This window comes from Wasmannia auropunctata, unplaced genomic scaffold (genome assembly GCF_000956235.1).
Source record: "Wasmannia auropunctata unplaced genomic scaffold, wasmannia.A_1.0 LD335979.1, whole genome shotgun sequence".
NCBI classification, from domain to species: domain Eukaryota; kingdom Metazoa; phylum Arthropoda; class Insecta; order Hymenoptera; family Formicidae; genus Wasmannia; species Wasmannia auropunctata.
In genome coordinates this window covers 41,602-62,592 of record NW_012026911.1, presented here as the reverse complement: position 1 = coordinate 62,592, position 20,991 = coordinate 41,602, and the positions used below count along the sequence as shown (strand labels likewise).

The window sequence follows — 20,991 nt, the reverse complement described above, 5'->3', positions numbered from 1 at the left end:
TTTAACATTTCTTATGTCGTATTGTCTCAATGGATAAAACATTAACATTTCTTATACTAATATCGCCTTTAGTGTTACTTATTTGGTTGTCGGCTGCGTACTGATATTCTGAGTCATTTTACATGTGTTCGAAACCGCAAGGACAAAAAAACATTTCGAGGTAAAACGGTACCTGTGACGTACATAGAGGGGATGGCGCAGAACTCACTTTTCGAGAGTATTCGCATACGTGTCGGCAATTAACGTTAATATAATTAATTCTGAAATTTTTCTAGAATTGCGGTATATGAGTGGTGTAGATATTCCTTATACTTTTCTTTATTATTTTCTTATATGCATAACACTTATCTTTTATAAATTTCGCAACGAGTAATTATATACCCGTAACCGCGTAACCGAAAAAGATCGAAATTCAAAATCACGGTAGCAGTAAAAAAACTTAAACCGAAACCGAAAGTTGGGTATAGCTTCCGGAATTGGGTATAATTGTAACCGCACTGAAATTTTATTTCTTGGTGCAGCTTGGCGGACAATCTGAAGACGAAGACGAAGACTGAATACTGAAATCGCCAAAGTGACATTTTCATAGACAACGACACTGAGAAAAAAAAGTTGTTAAAATAACTAAATGCGTTTTGTTGTCAGTTTCCCTTTGATTCAATTATATATGTTTTTGAATTAAACATACATCAATAACATGATACATCATTAACATGATATTTTTGTGAATTAACAAGTATTTTGTTGAATTAACAAATGCTTGCTTGACAGCCTGTGACCGTCGCATTTAGTTGAATGAAATAATATTTTTTTAAATCAACAATTTTTTTTTCTCAGTGGACGTCGAGATCTCGGGATTAAATGCACCGATTTCATTCGGACTGAACTCAATCGAAAGCTCGTATCGACATTATGTAATGAAAGTGTCATTAGATCTTTCATTATAACTTTTGTTTCCGAGATATTAAAATTGGAAATCTGACGAGGCAAAAAAGAGATAGAGCTATAAAAGTTGTAGCGCCTCGACAGTGCCTGCAGTACCGTATACTCACAGGTCATCAACCGATTTTTTTTATAAAATTTGAAATGAAGCTGTAAAAGCGATAGCGCTTCGATAGTACCTGCAGTACCGTATACTTACAGGTCATCACCCGATTTTTTTTATAGTAGTACTACAAACACGCGCTATTTGACACTTCTTATTATAATTTACAATAACATCAACCTCAATATACACAAGTGTCAAAATGCAATGACACAGCTTACACGAAGTTAGCGCAGCGAGACAACCAATCAGTATTGCGGAAAAGCGATAACAAATAATTTCGAAAAATGCGAGTTATCAACTTTACATGCACTTTTTTAGATAAGGAGACTAGACAAAACATGCGCGCGCGTAGCGCGCGTCAATACGACACGAATGAAAAAATATGGAAATTGAACGTGACACAATCGAACTTAGAACAATCAATTGGTATCGCGGAAAAGAGGCAACAATGAATTCGATTCAGATACAACTTCAACATAACACGGATTTTTTATTAATAGAGACTAAACAAAACATGCCAATACGACACGACACGGAAGTCGAATGTGACACAATCGAGCTTAGAACAACCAATTGGCATCGCGGAAAAGAGGCAACGATGAGTTTGATTCAGCCACAACTTCAACATAACACGGATTTTTTATTAATGGATGTACACGGAAAGAACAATTTTGCTGGATTCAGATCTAAAAGTAATTTTTGTTCGGTAAAATAATTTTGTGTGGAAGTCAAAATGATTGGTCGATATTAAAACGTTTTATAGTAATGCTTATCAGTTTCAATATTCCAAAATATTTTGACGATTTAACAAAAAATTATTTTCAGATCTGCATTCAGTAAAATTTTTAGACCTTCAACAAAATCGTTCTTTCTATTGTATACTTGGCGTCGCGCCAAGCTATCGCTTCGCTTGATTTACATTTTTATGTACTTGAAAATAAATTAAGTAGGTAATTGTGAAAATAAATTAAAAGTAATTGACAGTTTGGGAAATATTCGGGAGGTGAATACATTAATTTCAGATATTAATGCGGCACGTGTGATCAATTAATAATATACGACACTTAATTCGAAGCCCTCAAATTAAACTTTTTATTAGTTTATCAACTTTCATAATTCGATCTAATTTCAATCGCTTTATCGGAGCTTAATTCATTTGATACTCGAACAATATGATAATCTGACACGGCACGCGGGTGTGTGAATCACTGCGGTTATACTCTTGATACAGAACCTATTTTTTACTCTCAAAGCGAAATTCAATTGAGCTGATTGGCTGAGTTTACAAATTCAAATCGACATTATTCTTCTGCCAATATCGGCCAATATTCCGATCGTGACGTGGTGGCTCTCCGAGTCGCAATTGCTGTCGCACGTAGCCAGCCTCAGCTATTGACCTACACGTGTCACGTGTATACGTGTGCATTGTGTCAAAGCAAGAAGAAGAGAGAGAAAACGCGAAAACGAAAGGCATAAGAGAGGTGCGGAGCATCGTGATTGTGAGAAAGAAATCAAATGTGTGGGTGTGTTTGTGTGTGTGTGTGATGTGTCATGTCATATACACGCGCGCGTTCGCGGATATGTGCGTGTGCGGTGAGAGAGAACACAGCCGTAGAATCGTTTCCGTTTCCCCTTCCTCGCGGCCGCCGCCGCCGCGCCGACCATGTGAGTCCCAACGTTGGGTTTCGTTTGGTACCCGAACACAGAGTCTCCTTCTCTCGGCGACGATGGGCCGGTGGCCTGTTTGCGTCGCGGTCCCAGCCATCAGTGCCGCGCGCGCGTATACGTTTCCCTTCCTCGGCGCTACACGGGAGATTCGACAGACGCGACCTTCGCCAGGGGAAACAAGTGTACCGGAATTGTGCGCGTTTTGTGAAAACACTTGTCGATGTTCCAACTAATTGATGCGTGCGTCCTACATGTATAGGTATATATATATATGTATACAGGTCGGTCGCGATGTTGTAATCTGAAGTTAACGCTGGTACACGCTATACAGTAGGTTGGTACACGCTATAGTTACACACACTGAGCTGCCGCGTGAAACTCCATAATACTGCAACCGCGGCATATTTCTCTCGCTTCTCTGTTCCCATCTGTACACCACTTCACGCCGCTGCAGTGGACCGTCTGACCGGAAGTGGTAAGAGAAATATGTCACGGTTGCAGTATTACGACCGCGAGTTTACGTACAGCGGTGCTGTCGCGTTCACCAAGAAGCCGAGAGCGCGTTAATTCCGCGTAATAACTGCGCTTTTTTTTCAATCGTATATTTGTTTATCACACAAGGCGGGTAGAATCGTTTGAACAGTGCGGTTGAAAGTGGAGTAACTGTTCGACGTACAGGTGTGTGTAAACTTTAAATTTGTTTTATTCTCGTTAATTGACAATACCCGCGAAGCTGTGAAGCTTGTCGGAGACAGGTTTTCTGGGGGTTACATTATTGTTCCTTTCACAAATTTGTTTCACGTTTATTTTCACGCTCCGAGCGAGATAATGCAAGACAAATATTTTCCTCGAAGATAATAGCTTAACTTATCTTTTAGCTTCTCAGTACTGTTTCTGTGCCATAATCCTGTCGTAAATGCGATGAATCATTGAATACTCAGTTTCCATTGTACACTTATTTTCGCGGAATTATATTAATGCACGCGTCCGCTAAACGCGCCGAAATTGCGGAAAAGCATTGCAAATTTCAATTGTACATTATTCCCATAATAAAATCGAATGTATTATTGTGTTTTATTATTAAAAGGTATTAATTATTATATATTTAATATTATATAATATTAAAAAGGTATATTTTATTCATTTAACTTCGTTGTTACAATTGTACAATTATTATTAAATAAAATAGCATGAAATAATTGTTTGCTTTGAAATAAATAAATTTTATTTTAAACGTTGAATATAAATGTAGAATACAGAATATATAAAAATATAGAATTTTGTTATAATTGTGGGATATTAAAGTGCTAAAGTTAAAGCTGAATTGATGAATAAAAATCTAAACAAAGGACGAACTCTTCGGGAGAGAATAAAAAAAATAATTGTGACTTTTGAAATAAATACATTTTATTTTAAACGTAGAATATAAATGTGGAATATAGAAATATAGGATTTTATTATTTTTTAGAATTTTATTATTGCAATTATCGAATATTAAAGTGTGTTAAAGCTAAATTGATTATTAAAAAAAAAAAGAAAAGATGAATTCGGGAGAGAATATAATGTCATACGCGAGGTGTGAAATAATGTCATAAATAAACGTTGACGGATTTCGTGGAAAAAAAAGTGAAAGCATTCCCCATTTAGTATCGACATGACTGGCACAATCGTCCGTCCCGTCGAAAATTTAACAGCATCCGGCTGGTTATTTTACCCGAACCTTCTCTCGCGTGTGTAACACGTCAATTTAAAAGACAGTGATTCTCATAATCGTGCGTATTAGTTACGCGACGCTTGGTAAGTGGCATATATTATATCGGTTGAAAGTGGCGTTCTAAAGTTTCACATAAAAACTGATATGATAATTTGCAATTTGATCGGCGACGCGAGGCAATCTCGTCTAATTCCCGACGTGAAGTGGTACAGTGGGTCAGTTGCGTAGGAGATCAATGTTCTCTAAAGAATAATTGCGTGGGATGTACGTGGATCATTTTTTCTTTAGAGCCTCCTCTTTCAATTACGGCGCCATCCATTATCGTTAAATTAAACGGCGGCAATTAGAGGCACATGCGCAGAAGATTAAAAAAAACTTTAAAAACGATTCGGCGAACAAAGGAGGGTGTATAAAAATGGCCATTTTTCGTCTAGAACTGACACCTTTTAAACTTATAAATTTATCATTTTGAAGATCCAAACATTAGTAAAAAAATTATTATTTACCCAGGAAAGCTCGGGAAACCTTCCAAAAATAATAAAGTAGGCTGTTTGAACGCTTTGCAAAAAAAACTTATTTAACACATTTAACACGTGTTGGACCATTAAATACTGTAAGAATACACTACCAGGAAGATCCACAAATGCGGCAAATATATACATATATATTTAATAAAAAATATATATCTATTATATATAAGTGATAAATGTATGATACATATATACAAATATTTATGTGCAGCTTATCCATTATGACGACAGAAATATAAGTATAATAAATATTATTTATGTGCAAAAATTGAATAATGTGAAAGAATTGAAAAAGTAATTTTTAAAAAATCACACAGTTATATGATTGTGATATTCGATATAGGTTTTAACTGCGTTCAGCGTGACCCGGAATCAACGAACGGAGACGTGACGATTACTGGCTTCATTTTTTGTGTTTTTGTATTTTATTATTTTTTTAATTTTTTATTCTTATTTTAATATTTTCTGTTTTTATATTTTAATATTTCATATTTCTCGGTATTTTTTTATTTATATTATATTTGTTTTCTTTATACATTCTTATATATCTAGTTTTATTAATTTTTTAAATATCATTTTCTTTTTTCTTTCTAATACGCTTCTAAAACATCTGAAGCTTCAATCATCGATAAGTTGCACATAAATATTTGTATATATGTATCATACATTTATTACTTATATATATAGGTATATTTGTGGATTTTCCTGGTAGTGTATTCTTATAGTATTTAATGATCCAACATGTATTAAATGTGTTAAATTAATTTTTTTGCAAAGCGTTCAAACAGCCTACTTAATTATTTTTGGAAAATTTCTCGAACTTTCTTGGGTAAATAACCATTTTTTCATGAATGATTGGATCTTCAAAATGATAAATTTATAGGTTTAAAAGGTGTCGGTTCTAGGCAAAAAATGACCATTTTTATACACCCTCCTTTTAAAGGTAAATATATACGGAAAGAATGATTTTACTGGATTCAAATCTGAAAGTAACTTTGTTATACAATTAAAATAATTTTGTTGGAAAGTTAAACCGATTGCTATTAGAATATCAAAATAACGGTTGAAAAATTAAAAATGTTTATCATTTTTGACTTTCCAACAAAATTACTTTGATGATTCAACAAAGAATTATTTTCAGATCTGTAGCAAAATTTTTAGACCTTCCAGCAAAATCATTCTTTCCGTATATAAGAATAATAGGGCAATAAAGGAGCACTTTGTCGGATTCCTTTTGAAATGCACGTTGCACGTACGCGAGGGACACTTGCGATCGAGGAAACGGTAATTAAAATCCTATTAGAAAACAAATTGAAAGGAGAATACCGCGGGTTTGTTCAAATAATACACGTACGTGACTGGCGTGAACTCTTTAGAATTAAATTCGAACAGCAAGTGGAACATTTAGAATAGGGAACCGAGTATAGCGATAGGAAATTACAATCATAAATTTGCAATCTGTCAGTTTTCATCTGTCAAATTCAGCACTTTATCGCAATCGGCGATCCAAATCTGGTGAATTTAACGAGGAAACGTTGATTAGACGGCATCATGCTAACGACGCTAGCTAATGTACTTTAATTTTGTGCAAAAGACTTGAAATGCAAATCGTGAGAACATTACTCCGCACGTATAAGTGCATGAAAATCGCTTGGAAATTCATTAGCGCAGTAGAATTACCATTGAGCGCTCCGACTTCACAAATACAGCGCCGTGAGAGACACATTTCGAAATACATATCGCCGCATTTGCGCGCATTCGTCTCACGTCGGTTTTCATTTTCATACCTCATATCAGTCATTTTAAATCGCAGTTTTCACACATTTAGTAGAAAAATACTAGTTGAAAGAAGAACTGAATAATTCATCGTTATACACACGCAATATGAAAAATTTAGATTTTATTTAATACGCGTAATAATTCTTAGTTTCCTAATATTTTAATTTGTAAACGAACGTTGTTTCTTAATATTTTATTTTGTAATGCGTATCATTTGTTTCTCAATCTCTCATGGTAGCTTCCAATAATTTATAATCTAAAATTTCAAAAGTAAAAATTTTATAATTTTAAAATTGTGATTTTTAAAAATGTGTGTGTTTGAATTAAAAATTTAACAATAATAAATTGAACCACTATGTAAATAACGCAAACAAAAAAAAACGTCTTCAACAGTCGAGGCTTTTGATGCTTTCTAATGAATGATTTCTATGTAAATTATAGAATCATTTTTTATTTAAACTGCGCGCTGATTACTCATGTCGGATTTACAACGCAAACAAAAAAAAGCTGGAATAGTAGGATCATAAATTAAATTGATCCTTAATTTAATAATACTGAGATGCTAAATATTATTAGGCATCAAGATGCAGCCTTGACCATTAAAGGCGTTTCTCTATTTAATTGTGTTAAAAATTTGTAATGTAACATTTTAAAATTCTAAAATTTCAGTTTATTTCTTTTCAAAAATAATTTGAATACAAAGTTTTATTTTATATTAATATATATTTAATTAAATTGTAAAATTTAATTGTAATTTAAAAGTAAATTGTTTGTATTTAAAAAATTTCAAATTATAATTTTTAAGAATTTCAAATTTTTGAAATATGAAAATTTAATATTTCATTTTATCTTTAAAATTATTGTACCTAAAAATCTTTTACGTAAAACTTTATTTCACGTGTAATTAATATTTCTATGCTTCAGATAGGAAGAAGAATACATTATAGTTAAATACAGGAAGAAGAAAGTTAATTGCTTTTATCAATTAGCGTTACAAAACTTGCTTTATTTATGTCGTAAATATAATACGTTTCTTAATCGCGTGAGTTAGTCTTGACGAAAGTATTGTGTATTTCACCGCGCTGCACATATTATAGCATTAACGTTACACTAATACATATAATCGCTTTCACGTTTTACTATAGTCTTACAGTTATTGTTAAATAGATCAAACACGTTCCGTGCTCCGGTATCGTTATACTTTTACAAATGGAGAAATGTGGTGATTCAGCACGATTCCAACCGACCACGAAATAGGAGAGCAAACGCGAGATCTGGGCGAAGTATTACCAATGCGGTTTTATAGTCTCTCTTGCGGTTCTGTCTCCTCCTACGCGCGGCGGAGAAAATTCTCTTCTCGAAATTCAGCCAAATAAAAATAAAGAGGGTCCCGAGGGCCAAAAACAACGATTTCGAACGAAAGATTTATAATTGTGAAACGCGGAAACGCGGAATTTATATATCATCGCAGTCTCGCCGATATTGGAGTTCAAAAATTTATGGTTGAATTACTCCCGAGGGACAATATCGCTTACTGCACGTAAACGTATCGTTGAAACTCCGACTCGTATCGATTATTGTTCAACTGTAGGTGCAAGAACAATGAAAATTCCAGCAGATGACAAATATTCTGTACCTCATGCAATTGCGTATATCATATACAATTGATGCCAGCTACGCGGCACCCAACGGCGACTGCATGGTCGCGCGTGCACGTGCCTCTGTATCTCTGTATCGCTGCGACGAGTGCAGTTGTTAGAACGCTTGGAATACCGAGCATTTTATATGCACACACGAACACGTACACTTGCCCGTGCATCATCCAGGAAACGCGTTGCATACATACATATATCTTTCCATCATCAGCTTGTCCGCACGTGCGTTAACGAGTTCCGATCAGCTGCAGACAATGCATTTTAAATGTTTTTATAAAAATATATTTATTTTACATTTGTAATATATTAAATAAATAATTACCCGATGTGCAGGTTGAAACGTTTGCTGTCTTAATTCATTGCTAATTCAAAGTTTATTTTTACTTGGAGCATTAAGGGAGCATATAAACATTTATAGCACGTTAAAACAAGGTCTAACTTTGTGAATTTTTTACGAAAAAACGAAAAGAAAAGTCGGGTTTGTTTCATTGAAAGGATCATATTTTTTTCTTTTTAAATATATATATTTGATAAAATGATTTAAAAAATGGCTTCACTATTTAAGTTTTTCCTAGTCGTGTTTTGAAAACGGCTTTTGCGGTGACCACTGCTGCTCTTACAGGACTTATTTGACAGCAAAATGCAACGAGTTATGTAAAGTTAAAACATAGATCTACTTCCCTACGTAGTTTTTCACAATATTGCATTTGAACAATATGGCAGCTGGTCAAAGTCAACATAGCGATTTATCACTTTGAATCTTGCTCGTTTTTTGACTGCGAAAAAAACGAAGCATCGTAAAAAAAATCCTACGTAGGGAAGTAGTTTTTGATGTCTAGAAAAAGCGTGTAAAATTGCAAATTAATCGGTCAAACCCTCGGTCAAACTATTTTTGGGATACAGTGGTCACGCGTTTTGAAAACCTGCATGTTTCTCGAGAAAAACGCGTTTAAAGTTTTACATTCAGATTAGACTACAAAAATATTAAAAATTTTATTTACATTAAATCATCTACTCCATAAAGCAAAACCCTCTACTGAAGTGGATGCTTCCAAAAAATCGCTTTACGATCCGGTCGCAGACATGACGCGCAACAGATCATGTTTGACGCGCTCAGCGCGCTCGAACCTACTCGATTATAATTTCGTGTAATTGTTTCATCTTTCGTCGGATCGACTTAAAATTGTACAAAAACATTCTTAGGACATTATACTTTAAAAATACGTATTAAAAAAATAGATTTTTTTACCTCTCTAGATGTATATGCCCCTTTAAATATCGTGCTTTGTCTCGCAGTCCTTACTTATTTATTAAAATTTGTTTAATTGTCGAGCCGAATGTTGTTCAGTTATATTATGTTAAATAAATATTTAAAAAACATCGTTGATTGGAATCGCACGGTGCTATGTGTTATGAGATAACACAGCGCGATATGAGACTGATTGCGCGCTGTCCCTTTTGCAACAGCGAAGCGGTTAATGGGAAGAGACATAATAACGTATTCGGTTTTCCATTTTCCTGAATAAAAGAAATTTGATGCTACATTTTCCTGAAACTCTGTACTTGCGACACTCTTTATTTCTCTTCCTGCACCGTCAAGAATTTACTATCGCTCTTCCTGACATTATATTTAAATTCTAATGTAAATTTCGTGTGCATATATAATATCTCTCGACATTCGCGATATCGCGATACGAAATGACTTTCCGTTTACCCGTGTCTTGGTCGATTTAAACGGAGTTTATACTCAATTTCGCAAACGTATACGAACTTAAAGCTGAACTCTTTTTAAGATCGTTATTTCCGCGCAGGTATAAGTAAAACGTCCGTCATGCTCTGACGTCTGATTTCTCTGAACGTCAGCTCCTTATACTAATAAGTGAGTCTTTACTATTCGAGTGATCATTTCATTATCGGAATTGTCATGTCACTCGATAAAAATAAACGAGGATTTTATATGTAGGTATCTTATCGTTTTTACTTAACATTGTTCTACGATTACAATAGAATGTTTCGTCGGATAAGAAAATCTTCCTCGAAGTCTCGTTCAGTCCCGTTCCGAGAGTGACAGGTGGAATACAGCCGTAGTACATACCTACCTGCAACACTGCAGAGAAATCGATCGCATTCCCCGCATTCTTTGCGGATTCGCGATTTTCTCATAGACAACATTCCTGTAGCCGTAAGTCCCGACAGCTTCCGAAGGTGAAATCACGTAACTCGAGGCGCTCGTGAAAGTTTTATTTATGCATATGCCGTCTTTTTCTTTTTCTTTTTCGGGCGAATTCTCGTAACCGCGCGGAATCAGTGAAAGTTATAGGTATAAGTTTCGCGTCGCCCATCTCTGTCGACCTCTTCGCTCTTCGGCTCGTGTCTCCTTTACGGTTCAATTGGCGAGTGATTTAATCATACGCGCGGCGGACCATCAACGGGAGCAATTAATCGGCAAATGTGTTGAATCGACTAACTCGAAACAATTGTCGCTAATTAGGTACACGACCGACGTGCAAGGTACACGTCGAGTGTCGACGTCGCGCTATCCGTCGATCCGGTCGTTCGTGAAAACGGTTAAAAAAATTATTATGTTAAATTGACACATCTCACATGTCCCGAACGGGGTCCGCTCAATTTTTTGTCTTAATTTAACGCAAGATGATTATGTATGTTAGAAAGTAATACAAAAACGTTATGTAAAAATGAACACAGAAAATGTTCACACTTTAATGCAATTTGGAAACAAATTGTGGAAACGTTATTCTTCAGTAAAATTAACGCTTATAAATGTGTAAAATTATCAAGTTTATTTATCTTTTATTCATTTACCTTATATACACGGAAAGAACAATTTTGCTAGATACAGATTTGAAAATAATTTTTGTGCAAAAATCAAAATGATTGCTAGAATATCAAAACATTTTATAGCAATGCTTATCAGTTTTAATATTCAAACAAATTATTTTGATGATTCAACAAAAAATTATTTTTAGATCTGTATTCAGCAAAATTTTTAGACCTTTCAACAAAATCGTTCTTTCCGTGTAGGATTTACGGTTTAAAACTACTTTATTTTTACGCCATTTACTCGCTTACTTATGTAAATTGTGTTATTTTGACACTGAGAGAAATATTGAATATCAATTTAATACAAAATAATTTAAATAACATAATCACGTTGTGTTAATTTGACAAACAAATGTGTTAAAAATTCGACACAAAGTTTTAACGTGAGTGGACCGTTTTTAACATAAATACAAAAAAACGTTTTTTACTGTTTTGGTGTGTGTGTGTGAACGTTAAAAATATCCGCTAAAGATAATGAGATATGTCAAATTAGCGCGATAAAATTGGCAGAGAGTTATTCTTCGGTATTTGCAGCGTATATATACATACGTTCATGGCATTGAACGTTAACGTTCGTGACGCAATAATTCAGCGATTTAGCTGCAACTATACGCAACCTTCCTCACGGTTTTCCCTCACCGCCTCTGCTTCCTCCTCGCGTTATCTCGAGTTGTAATACAATAGGTATGTCATATATATATATATATATATATATCGCGTTCGATGAAATTCGCACTTGGAGAGATTCTTATCTCTTTAATGAGTAAACATGTCGGCGAGTAATCGCGTTATCGCGCTCGAGCGGAACGCGGAGCGTTTTCAGGGACAAAGCGCGGAAACGAACGGCGATTGGAAAAAACAATCGGCGCGATTGTTTAGGTATGCTCTCTCGGTCGAGGAGCAAACAATGTGACAAAGCCGCTCTTGGCGGAATAGCTCGAGCCGCGATGACTCGCCGAGAGATATTGTCGCTCGCGCGCTATATACGGGCATTCCCTCTCTGTCATTCTGTTCTTTGCTTTCAGTCGGCAAGGCCAATAAGGGGCTCACAAAACTGAATGGATACTTCGGCGTCGCGGTCGCTCCTAGGAACTCGTAGTTTATCTGCGTTATGGCTCCTCCTGTTACTATCGCCCGCCGCCGTTCACGCCTCGTACAGCATCGGCGTCGGAAGGGCCGACAGCACGGGGCCGGCCGCAGAGATTGTCTTCGTTAGTATCCTATACACATTGAATTTGTAATGCCTCGAGATAGAAAATCAATTATAGTTTTCAAAAAAAACTGCTTTTTTCAAATTGCTGGAAAAAAACCAGAAAATTTTCGGTTTCTTTCCGAAAAATTGTTTTTTTTTTTGCGAAAAATGGCTATGTAAATGATATACTACCTAATTTTTAATATTTTTCATGATATTAAATATAAATTGGGATTCAGAAAGTAATGTAAGTGATATATTTTAATTTGCTCGTTAAAATGTGTAAATCTTTTTATTTAAATTAGATAAGCTTATAACTCTTATAAGTTACATAACTTTCGTACTTTATAGCATTATTAAAATAAGACACCTCGTATAAATGTTGGAATTAATAATGAGTTAATTTTTATGTTTACATTTGAATACTATATTCTTTGAGGTGAGAATTATTTAATATTAAATAAACTTTTAGAAAACGCAATCCTAACAACTAGTGTAAAGATTAATTTAAGCTGATATTTATATTAAGTATTTTTTAAGAGTTTTGATTATTAATAATTGTCAAGAGCCATACACGTTTTATTTGAAAAATACTCTGTTTAACTCTGTTTTTTTAAATTTATTTTTATGTAATTTGCTTTTTATTTCTTTAGTATTTAAAGCAATAAATATATGCTAATTGTTATAAAATTTTTAAATGTGTATTATAAAGTGTATTATAAAGTGTTGCAAATGTAAAATGTGATAGGTTTGACGAATATGTACGTGAAATTTTCCATTGAATTTTTCTATCTTTTAAAAAAGAAACCGAAAAAATCCGCAGAAAAATGGAAAAGAACCGGTTTTCTTTCCAGCATTTAAAACTACAGAAAATCTCAAGAAAACGCGTGCCAAATTGATATTTTGGGTTAACAATGGGGGAAAAAATTTATTTTCGTCAGAGATATCTATTATGCCGGGGAGGTGAAACCATGAAAAACACATCTCGTTTCCCTCCTCCCCCTCCCCCCAAGCTTTTATTTGAAAACGTTAAAAAGGTTACGTATGTATTTTGCGATAATTAAAACTAGACAGACGAAAAGTATAATAAAAGTCGAAACAATGAGGCCTTTTGAATGAATTTAAATAGCTGTTATGTGCAATTTCACAGATGGGATACGCGAATATAGAGCAGAAAGGGACTGGCATTCACCTTCGAACCTTTGCCAGAGCCTTCATAATTGACGATGGCGTGGAAAGGTTCGTGTTTGTCAACGTGGACAGCGCGATGATAGGCAACGACATTCGACAGGAGGTAACATATATATATATTCTTAATTATATTATGTAAGTTACAATTCTAATATCGATTTTTATATGAGAAAGACGGATTGAATATTTGTCTCGTACAATTTTTGATGTAATAGTAATTTAATGTTAATGATAATATCCTGGATAAGATAAATGTAAAGATAGTGACGGATAAAAATCTTATATGGAACACGCATTTTATACAACGTATCGTTTCTGTTTCTTTCGTTTACGAGCAATTGTGCGCGATATTAAATTTGATCTTTTCTTGAAATGTTCTTTCTAAAGCTATCATATTTTCTATTTAGTCTCATTAAAATGTAATAATTTAGAGAATATTAAAAATCAACAATAAATAAAGGAGCATAGCTGAAATCAGTAATTAAGCAGGCCGTGCTGTAAAGATTTTTGTTTTGTGTATTTATGTCTGTGTATGATAAAATTAACATATACAGGGTGGACACTAAGTAATGTAAAAGGTTTTAAGGGTTCCTCATACAAATTCAAGACGAAAATTTTATATCAAATATCCGAAACGACTTAGTTTCAAAGACAGGTTATTAAAAGTGCAGAAAAAAATTTTACTGTTTTCTAAAAATTTCAAAAACCACTCGGATTATTTTGATGGAGCTTTGTGTATGTTTCAAAACTAAGCTTTTGGACATATAATCATATGAAGATCTCGTCTTTGTATGCGAAATCACTTAAAATCTGTTACATTGCTTACAAGGAAATCTCGCGAAGTGTTAAATTATGATTTCAATGAAACTTGTATACTTATAACTTGCGTAAATAGATGAATTTAAAAAATATCAGTTGATGCTAAAAAATAATTTGAAGGGGTGAAATTATCCCTCATATTTAAAGCAATTTTCAGTTATATTCTTTTCGTTATATCTCGAAAATTATTGATATGTTTATCTTTTATCATATATCATTATTTCTATTCATATATCAACAAATGTTTTATACCAAAATTTTACAGTAAAATTATCTCTATTTATTTACATTAATAGTATTTTTTAAAAATAATAATTTTAATAAAATTTTTTAAAAATAATTATTTTTAAAAAATATTATCAATATCTTGAATAATTTTTGAAATATAACGAAAAAAGTTAAATATTGCTTTACTCTAAAAGATGATTTCAAAACTGTTCTCCTCCCCATCACTGATATTTTGTAAATTCATCTGTTTACGTAACCTGTGTATACATTAAAATCAGAACTTGCTTGACGCTTAATTTTGATACAAAACAAGTTATATATTTATCGGACGATTGTTTTAATGCATTCTGATAAAACACTATTATTTTCACACGTGGAAAGCGATATCTAACTTTTTTCGTTATATCGCGAAAATTATTCAAATAAAAAAATGTTTTATACAAAAATGTTACGGTAAAATTATTTCTATTTATTTTGTTAATAATTATTTTTTTAAATTATTGAAAATAATAATTTAAAAAAAATACTATTAACGTAAATAAATAAAGAGGTAATTTTACTGTAAACTTTTTTACAGTATAAAACATTTTTTTGATATTTTGAATAGTTTTCGAGATATAACGAAAAAAACTTAAAATTGCTTTACATATAAGTGGTGATTTCACCCCTTCAAACCGTTTTTTAGCACCAATTCATGTTTTTTAATTTCATCTATTTATACGTAACCTGTAAGTGTACAAAATTTCATTAAAATCGGAATTTAACACTTTGCGAAGTCCCCTTGTTAGTATTCACTCTGTATAAGATATTTAGTTTTTTCTTTCATCCCCGAATCTTTTTGCTCGTCAGACAATGTTATGTTGTAATATGATAAAATAGAAACCTTGAGAATTCTCACAGTTCATATATTCAAGATAATATAAGAAAAATTACTTCGATCGTTTTTTACGTATTTTTTTCTAATGCCTTACAGTTTCATAACTCATACACGTTATCTTTCTAAGTCATTTTAATATTGCGACTTTTATCAGTTCGTCTTTGTTTGAGAAGAGCACAATTTCTGTGCAATATGGAACTAAAAAAAAATTATAAATGTTTTTGTGAATTATCTGATAATGGAATACAATGCATAATGATAATATCCCATGGATAAGATAAATGTAATGATAGTACAATATACGGATAAAAGTCTTATGTGGAATTCGCACTTTATATAACGTGTCGTTTTTGTAAATTTTTTCTTTTATTTTCAAGCAATTGTGCGCGATATTAAATTTTATCTTTTCTTGAAATGTTTCTAAAGCTATCATATATTTTCTATTTAGCCTCATTAAAATGTATAATAAGTTAAAGAATATTAAAAATCAACAATAAAGGAGGATAGCTGATATAAGTAATTAAACAGAGCGTGCTGTATTATTAAAATTACATCAAATACTAACAGAGACCTCTCGACTTTCAATTAGGTCATCCTCAGTATAAAGTATAAAGTTATAAAATAAAATTTGAAGTAACTGTAACGTCGAGCAGAGTCTGTGATCAGATTCCCTCGAGACGTCAACCGCGATGAAATTAACCTTTTATTGTATTACTGACGGAATTAATTCGGTTGACATCTTTATGGAATTTGATCACAAGATCTTTACAATACAAGACCTTGACAATACGGTTAATTTAAATTTTATTTTGCGACTTTGTGTATTATACTAATAATAATCTAATCAAAACATCTGGGTATATTAATATTTCGTATAAACTTTATAAAAAGCACATAACTGGCTCGGCTCGTATGTTCCTTTGTTATAACATTTAATCGTTCGAGCCTTCGAATTAAATTCAATTTCATTTTTTTAAAGAACATTATCATATTATTTGAATTTGCAAATTCATGAAGATACGAAGATAAAAAAAAAACTTGAGTAGCGAAAATGAAATCTTTAATTTATAACGAAATTTTAAAATACATATATTTTATTTTTTAATAAACGTATATTTTAATATAATACGAGTATAATAATATTCTGAAAGGATAAAAAAAACAATCGCTTATCTGCTGTCGAATTTTAAAATCAGTCATAAAAAGGCACAGCTAGGTGTTAACATTAATTTAAATTTTAAATTTTTTCGCCGTGTCTTTTGTAACGCAAAAATTCAAGCGTCAGCTATCGTTTATTCCGGCACGTGCGTGCTGAGGGTAAATGCACGCAAATTCGCCGCGAGAAATTGCGATTACGGGGGATCGTTTGTGAGATCCGCCGCAAAACACCGCGCTCGTCATTATCGCAGCGACGTTAATCGCGGTCCTTCCTGCCGCAGGTACTGCGTAAATTGAAGACCCAATTTGGCGATATGTACACGGAGAGGAACGTGATGATTAGCGGCACGCACACGCACTCGTCCCCCGGCGGCTTCATGCTGGATGTGCTTTTCGATTTGAGCACATTCGGCTTCGTCAGGGAGACATTCGACGCGATCGTCGACGGCATAACGAACGTGAGTATATATGTGTACATAGATGCGCAAGCCCGCGGTCGTTATCGACATTGTACGGTCGAACGCCTCTCCCGATCCAAGATAATAGCCGGTAATAACGACTGGACATTTGTTTTCTGACATCCGCAGAGCATCCAGCGTGCCCACAATGCCGTCGTGCCTGGAAGAATCTTTATCACCCACGGGGAGGTTTTGGACGTGAACATTAACAGGAGCCCGCAGGCATACATTAACAATCCGAAATCGGAAAGAGATAAGTAAGTGAGATGGGGCGATTAGAATTCCGCCGAGACGATCCTCAAGGATGATCGCAAATTTTGCAGAAAATGCGTCCTTCGCCGAAATACAGGTTTCAATAAGGACGAGTGCATTTAGAATTTTAGAACATTAGTTCGATTAATACGAATTAATTTAATTAATTAATACGAATTAATTTAATGAACACGAACGTTAGTACATTTTAATTCGAATTTTAGAACATTAGTACGTATAATTACTATAATTAGACATGGAGAGACGATGATAATTACTGTGATCGTAATTGTTTAATAATCAACTTAGCGAGAGAAACAGAGTATTATTCTCAAAAAAATATAAGGACAAAGAGGCCGAGAAACGGGCACGCGATTAATTGGATGTCAAAAATTAAAACTTTAACATCATTATACACAAAGAAACCTAGAAAATTTTTGCGCTACACGGAGTCATCTTCAGCCAATAAAACCGCGAAATGAATTATAATTCAATAAAACGAATAAATATATATAAACCACGAAGTCAAAAATAAAAAGTAAACAATTAAATAATCCAATTAATTAAAAACATGTCTAAAGGTTAAAGAGTATTATTATTATTATTATTATTATTATTAAATTATTATTATTATAAGAGAGAGTAGATGCGAAAGACACTATTTATAACATTACCGGTCAACTTTGCAGCCTGGTTACTGCGTACGTTCTCAAATAACACGATTGAATTCACGTTGCTTACTAAGGGAATTGTCGAAATGCGCTCGCGGCGCACTGAATATTCGGCGTATTCCGGAGGTTTATTAATTTCTCGGAAATTCATAGAAGCAAATCGCGTGTACGGATTGCGTATATACACGATGTACAACACGATCGGCGACGTGTGTTTGCACCGCGCGAGCCTATTAACAAACGTATGCATTCCGGGAAGGGCGAAGTTCGGAATATGCGGTGCCAACGCGCGTGTGCGCGTGTCCTGCACCTACTGTCCCGCGCGGCGCTTAAATCGATCTCCACGACGACGTACGCCGAGGATGTGAAATAATACGGTGACGACAGCCATGCGCCGGCTTCGAGTTGTCGATATCCTTTCGCGAGGAGGGGGGAGGGGGAGGGAGGGAAGGGGGGGGAGAAAGGAAAGGAAGTCGATGCAACGCACAAAATTAATATTTCCACTTTTCCAGGTACAAATACAACGTGGACAAGACGCTGACGCAGATGCAATTCATCGGCGCCGACGATAAGCCCCTGGGCGTTATAAATTGGTTCCCCGTGCATCCAACTAGTATGAACAACACGAATCATCTGATCTCGAGCGACAATATGGGCTACGCTTCGGTCCTCTTCGAGAGAATGATGAATAATAATGCCATGGTCGGCAAAGTGAGTTAATAAGGTTTCTATAAATACAAAAAGTGATACGCGCGCATCGCTTCCTGATAAACGAGAATGAATTAAAATCGATTCATTCTCGTTTTACTGCAGGGTAATTCATAAATTAAAGAAAAAAATTCATTTCAACGTTCGCAAATGCGTACTTCTCTCTGAAAATCTGAATCCCATTTCAATACCCGATGCCCCTTTGTCATTCATTTGAAAGAAATTGCATGAATCACATTAATTTCTGTGTGCCGTTCAATCCAAAAGAAATTCAGCTTTAAAAGGTAAATCGTCAATATGCTGGTTAATTCAAAATTCTAGATGGAAAATGCTGCTTTTCAATCTAATTAAATTAAAAAAAAAAGTTTTTTGTGAAAATGGACCATGAATGTTATTCAACTAAATCCAAATAAAATATTTTTTTTATTCAGATGGATTGAAACAATTGTGCATTTCCTAGTCACAATTTTTGTCCTGGTCACAATTAATACAATATATTAATATTATATTAAGATTATATTAAAAAATATTATATTATATTCGTATTATGAAATAGAAATTCATTCATTTAAATCCAAATGAAATATTTTTTGGATTTAGATGGATTCAAACAACGAATAATTAAAACAATTTCCTAGTCACAATTAATACAATATAATAATATTACATTAATATTGTATTAAAAATATTATATCATATTCGTATTATGAAATAGAAATTCATTCATCTAAATCCAAATGAAATATTTTTTGGATTTAGATGGATTGAAACATTGCATTTCCTAATCAGAATTAATACAATATAATAATATTATATTAATATTGTATTAAAAATATTATATTATACTCGTATTATGAAACAGAAATGCATTCATTTCCACGGAGGCTAATCCATTTCAATCTATACGAATAAAAAAATTTTAATCCATTTTAATCCTTTCCCGTTTACTGGGTTGGGCTGAGTAACGGCGCGATTTTGCAATATAAAGGCTACTACCACTTGAGCTGGAATAGAAAGACCCTTCATGGGAGTGGGGAGAATACAAATCTAGACAATAGAAACTCCAAAATCGGACTAAGACGTTTTAGAGAGGTCTGTAAGTTGTCTTAAAGGCTTATTTGCGAGAAACATTTAAAAGACGTCTTACGTCTCGATTTTAGACTTTGTGTTGTTTGGAAAGATACGTACCACTATGGACGGAGGGGGGGGGGGGGGAATGGCGCTTGCCTTTTCTTCTGCCCTAAATTTTGGCAAGGATCAGAAACAATTAAATTGTGAAAACCATCTTTTTGACAAAAAGAAAAGAAGCTGAAACAGGAAGTCTTAAGAAAGTTCACTGAAAATCCTCGAAGAGAATCTGGCTTTATAAGTATTTTAATCAGTTTTGCGTGAAAATAAATCTTTGAATAAATCTCCCTCCCGCGTTGAAATCCTGAATATGTCCATGAGCCGTTTATTGTTAGATTTAATCGTAAAAAGATTAAAAATAATATCACTTGGGTTTCGTTTTTCAACTTGACTCAACAGTTGATTCAACAGTTTTTCTTCGAGGATAATAAATACCCTGCTGAACGTGACAACAAATGTATACTTTATTATATTTTATCATATAAACGTACACACGATGTGAGATTTGCTATTTATTTTTACTATACAGCTACGCGCCGTTGACTTGGTGCTTAATTTACTATGAGAAAAATCGCGAATGAATTAACAACTGTGAATAACTTCGAATCCACGGCGCAGCCGAGGTGCAGCGGATTGCGAAATATTATCTCAGTGCCACGTCCCAATTTTAAATAAATTATTTCAACGAGCATTACTTGTAAATTACTGCACATCGCGTGCAGATAGCAGTTTCACGAGCCGCACACGGAGAGAAGATTGCGTGTGCTTATTATTATTATTATTATTATTATTATTATTATTATTATCGTCTCTTTCCTTTTCAAATTGTATCCATTTGACCTTCCTATTGTATAATGTTTGCACTGCCGCGCGTTTTTGCTTTTCTCTTTCTTCTTCTTTCTTTTTATTTGCCTATTATTTCTCAAGCGCATGCGATGATTGCAACCTATACATTTACATATATTAATTATTTTTTATTCGAGTCAGAGGGCTCGAATGCAAGAAAAAAGAATCTCGGATGCGCGTGTGACAATGTAAATATTTACTACGAGAACATATAGAACACGTAGAAAA

General features: G+C 33.8%; 1 protein-coding gene across 2 annotated transcripts in view; it reads left to right on the top strand.

Annotated features, from left to right (window-relative positions):
* Window positions 1–3,203: 3,203 nt before the first annotated feature.
* LOC105454641 (neutral ceramidase-like) overlaps window positions 3,204–20,991 on the top strand; it is a 21,025-nt gene continuing 3,237 nt past the window's right edge. For both annotated transcript variants that reach the window (XM_011697400.1, XM_011697399.1), the window contains exons 1-6: window positions 3,204–3,394; window positions 12,261–12,446; window positions 13,578–13,721; window positions 16,982–17,158; window positions 17,288–17,415; window positions 18,594–18,792. In XM_011697400.1, the coding sequence (XP_011695702.1) occupies window positions 12,294–12,446; window positions 13,578–13,721; window positions 16,982–17,158; window positions 17,288–17,415; window positions 18,594–18,792 (801 nt within the window). In that variant the 5' untranslated portion in view covers window positions 3,204–3,394; window positions 12,261–12,293. The remainder of the gene's footprint in view (window positions 3,395–12,260; window positions 12,447–13,577; window positions 13,722–16,981; window positions 17,159–17,287; window positions 17,416–18,593; window positions 18,793–20,991) is intronic.